General features: G+C 42.2%; 1 protein-coding gene across 1 annotated transcript in view; it reads left to right on the top strand.

The window, feature by feature from the left end:
- Positions 1 to 206: 206 nt before the first annotated feature.
- Positions 207 to 4,734, top strand: part of LOC308415262 (la-related protein 1-like) — a gene marked incomplete at both ends in the record, with an annotated part of 39,826 nt that continues 35,298 nt past the window's right edge. Inside the window, 1 exon segment of the mRNA XM_080910252.1 lies at positions 207 to 329. Within this exon segment, the coding sequence (XP_080766378.1) occupies positions 207 to 329 (123 nt within the window).

Genomic DNA, 4,734 nt, shown 5'->3' with positions numbered 1-4,734 from the left:
CATCATAGCCCTCACAGCAGTATAGGCCAAGGGCATGGTCTCATGTAGCAGCACAGGCCACACACATCAATATGATCCCTATCAGGAGCACAGCTCTCACATATCAACGTGGCGTCAGCTAGCATCACAGACCATGGATATCTGCATGGCCTTCAGTGATAACAAATGCCAGGGTCATCAACACAGACCCTGGCATGGACCCAGACATGGTCCTCAACAGCAACATAGATCTGGATCTCATCATGGCCTCAGGCAGCAATGCAGGCCACCCACATCAATATTGCCCCTGGTGGCAGCACTGCCTACGGAAATCAACATGGATTCATGCTGTAAGGCTCTCTCACTATAATTAATGACCTTCTCAAGAAGCAGGCCAAAACTCAGCTCTATCAGATCCTGGGAAAGACTGGAAAAACAGGAAATGATGATTAAATGAGTAGAGAAGTAACTCAGCCAGTGAATAAAAGATGACAGGTTCCTGACTATTGGAAAAGCCAAATTTAGAAGATCTCTTTAAGGCCATCTTTTAGTTGTCAATTCATATGTGAAATGAGACAGATTTGTATATACAGCATGACTAACACAAGACCTTTTACAAAAGTAACCCAAAGTGTGTAGAGATCTCCTTCCATCCCCCAGGGATTGAAAATATACTGGACTCTATTGTTTCTGTGTGTGTGTGTGCCCATGCCCCCCTCTCTCTGTGTGTATGCACGTATGTGCAAGTGTGACTGTTATTAGTTTTTTGACCGTGCAAAGAAAAGGGTACTTGGTGAAAGCAGCAATCTTTGCCTTCAAAGCTTTCAGCTCATCAGCAGTAGCTCAGTTGGTCTCTTCCTGCCTGTCTTGATCCCAGAAATTTCAAGCTTCACTGGCAAAGACAAGAGCACTCAGGTTCTTGCCAATTTTCCCATGGCCTGGGCTCCTTGGGGCAATAGTGTAGGTTTCTACTTCCTGAGATCCATGGCTTGTCTGTATTGGCACAAAAAATACTTTCTATTTGCTATTCAGCCAGAAGGGTAGAAGGGTAGGGTTGCTCCTATAGGGCCCCAGAACAGACTTGTTTAGGTGCATTATTATAATGCTAATTTTTGTCATTCTGCACACTGTTGAAAGTAAGAGATAGCTTAATAAGAAGACAGGCAGGAAGGCAAGCATAGGCTACCTAAGCCTAATGGAAAGCTGGTTCCAATTCAAGACCAATGGTCACAGTGTGAGGCCTTTGCTATAAAAACACTCAGAAAATGCTAACTCTCCTTTTCTCAGTAGTCATCCGTTGCCTATAGCTCTTTGTCTAGGGGTGTGACCTCATGAGATTTCCTCTGGTCCATGTTAACATAAGCATTGATGTTGCCATTGTTCAGATCTTGTTTATGCAGCCATTCTAGGAGAGTCTGTTTCACAGCAGACTTCCTGGTATTCTGGATCTTATAATCTTTCTGCCCCCCTCGTCTGTGATATTCTCTGAGCCTTAGATACAGGAGCTGTGATGTAGGTGTATCCATTTGGTTTGGGCTCACCACAATCTTTTGATCTCTGTATTATATCCAATTGTGGTTTTCTGTAATAGTTGTCATTCTCTTTATATAGAAGCTTCTTTGGTGAGACCTGAAACCATGAAAATAAAAAACACTGACCAGAATCAGAATCAGCAGGTTGTTTCTACATATTTGTGCTTGCATGCCTACATACATACACACACATATATACATGAATACATATGTAACAATAATAATCAGAAGAGACTTGTGTGTAGGGGTAGCTAGAAGGAGTTAGAAAGGGGGAACTTGGGAAGGGTTGAAGAGAGAAAAGGAGAAAATCAATGTAATTATATTTTTATTAAAGTATATCATATTTTATAAAGATATACCTTCTCATTATAGGTGACATGGTATTCCTCTATTCTCCTTTCTCACCAAAGGTCGTCAAATGTATGTGCTTTTTCACTTTTGATTGGCCTATCTGGGTTGAATAACTTTCTCAGATGTATCTGTCCCAGACAACCATCCCTCCAAGCAAAGAGAAGGCACTAGACAGTCGTCATGGGAAAGACAGGAACTGTGCTTGCTGTAATGAGGCTTCCAACAGCACACATACAACAAGAAATCTTGTCATAAGGCAAAGCCAGGCCCCAGTCTTCTAGTGACAATGGAATAACTCCACTACTGGATAATAACTCCCATGCCTTTCAAAACAGCCAATCTGCACACCTCTAGCTCTTTTATGGTGAAGCCTGTGTCATCAAGGATGGAAAATGGAGAAAACTTCAGGAAAACTTGCCAGTGGCAAGACCTCTCACCTGCAGTCTGAAATTGTTACAGACTAAACAAAATTCACAAGACTCAAGCCTGGACTGGTTAATCCTGGGTATCCTTGCTGCTTCTCTTTGCTTCTTTTCCATGTCAAGCAGACATAGATTCTCCTATGGGTGCCCCCAAATACTTGACTATGGTCCTTCTGCCCTCTCATTGGCCAGAGTTCTGCTAAGAGGGTCATCTACTCTAAAAATCCCTTTGTAGAAATGGAGAAATAGAGGCCCACAGAAGGAAGGTATTGGCCCATGGCACCTGACAGAAAACTACGCCCCTTCATCTCTCTTCATTTATAACTAAGCCTTTTACTTAAAGACAATGGCAGATTCTCATGTGATTGTGGCAAAATACAAGGCAATGCTTTGATTTTATACCCTATGAGACACATCTCACTTTTGTAAATGATTCCATAAAGAACATGGCATGACTTTGTGGGCATACATAAAGTAGGAAGGAATAGCATCAGTAGGAAAGGCTACTGTTTCTTGAATATGTGTCTCATATGCTTTATCCCAGCTGAAACTGCTGAAAGAATCTATTTGCCCTTTTGTTCAATCCAAGCATATTTAGAAAGTAGATCTGAATGGTCCATTCGGCCCATTGTTCATTTGGTTTCGGCAGGCCCTTCCCCAGTGTTTACCCCACTCCCTGTCGTGGCACTCATTGCCTTTCATTCTAAGAATCAAGGTGCTAGAAGGTTTCATATCTACTGCATGTCACTTCACATCAGAAGTCCTTGGACCCTGAGCAGGTAGTCATTGTTTTCACAGAACCAGAGAGGTCCATGTGGCTAAAATTATGTGCTGTGAATCCCAGGACTTCCATAGACCACTGCTTCTCTTTGGCACCTTCTCCTTTCCTCTAAGCCTCCAGATATGCCAGCAAATTCCCACCCCCGACAACATTTATCAAAAAGACCAGCTTTCTATTGTCAGTCCTCTCTGGTTAAGCCTGACTTTTATTTCTTCTCAAGTTTTAAATACCACCAAGTGATTATAATTTATCCTGACAGCATCTCTTTGGAGAGATTCTTTGACTTAAAATATCATTCTTTTCTGGTGATAAAAATTATTCTTTTCTGGTGATAGGGTAGTGGGGGATTTTTGTATAGTCTTCTCAGTATTGATCATATTTCACATTGGTTTATAGTCATGGGCAAATTGCTCTACCCCATGTATATAAACAGTAACTGCAGTAGACACCGACAAAATAGTCCAATCAACTTCTTTAGTCAGGCTTTTCACTTCCTAGCTGCAGTAAAAAATTAAGTAAAAAGTCCAGAGGAGAACTCAATGGATAAGAAAACTGGACCACTGGAGGAGACTGGACACAGGTGGTAGTAGCACTTCCATCATGCACAGAGTTGGGACCTGAGGACAAAGAAATAACCTATATGAGGGGGTGTGGAGGCTAAGCAAGGGTAATTTTTGAAGTTCAACCATATTCGTTTCTTCTGACCTGACAAGTCAAGGGCAGCACTGCTCAGTGGGACCTGTTCTAGGGGCTGTGCATTCCAGCACTAAGAATGTGTACCAGTAGAATACTTGAAATATGGTTAATGTAACTGAGAAAATGAACTTTTATATCTAATTTGAAATTTAAATATTGATATCTAGAATGTGGCTACCTTAGTGCAAAGGACAGAAGTCAAGTGAAAACACCTTTCTTGGAATGCATCTACCTATGGCCCTAATCCACACCATTACAGCTCCTTTTTCTGACAATGATATGAACAAAGCTATAGCCTTATTTTCACAGATTGAAAGAAAAGCACAGCCTAGACTTGCTAAGCATGCCTTGCCGAGGGTCCCCACATGAGCACTGTGTACCTGTGACTGGCTGTCAGGCTACAGCAAATACTTGAGACCCAGCCCCAGGATCAGAGGATATTGGTTGCTCTCAGATTCAGTCTTTTGTGACCTTTAGCTACAATCCATGCAGCTTCTCTTAATGTGGCCAGGGAAGCTTTAGCAGCTAAGAAAGATAAATGTTCATGGAGTTGAGAAGAGAGAAAGAATAAAGTGAGAGGTTTTAAATTCCACTGTAACTGGAGGATCAGGCTGATAATTCAAATTCTCCAGGGAACAGACATATGAGACACCAAGATCACAAGTCCCCTTAATCTTGGAAGTGTGGGCAGCTCTGCAGTTTTTACTACAGGAGACTTACTGAGTGCTAGCATGGAACACACACACAGACAGTATCAAAAACGGTCACCCAGAAAAGCCTGGTGTCTATAGCTCATATCCCTGCTCTGCTGCCACTCTAAAAGTGAGATGGGCTGACCAGGGCAAAGTCCGCCTGCTTTCTATCCCATGGCATCACATAGCTCATGTCAAGGAAGTAGACCCTTAACATCAAGCTAGCAAACTCTGGCTTGGAACATGCAAAAAATTGAACAAGGTGCTGGGAAAATGTGGAT

Source organism: Micromys minutus (genome assembly GCF_963924665.1).
Source record: "Micromys minutus genome assembly, chromosome: X".
In the NCBI taxonomy this organism is placed as follows: domain Eukaryota; kingdom Metazoa; phylum Chordata; class Mammalia; order Rodentia; family Muridae; genus Micromys; species Micromys minutus.
Note: the sequence above shows the minus strand (reverse complement) of the source record. Positions and strands in the feature narration are given on the sequence as shown.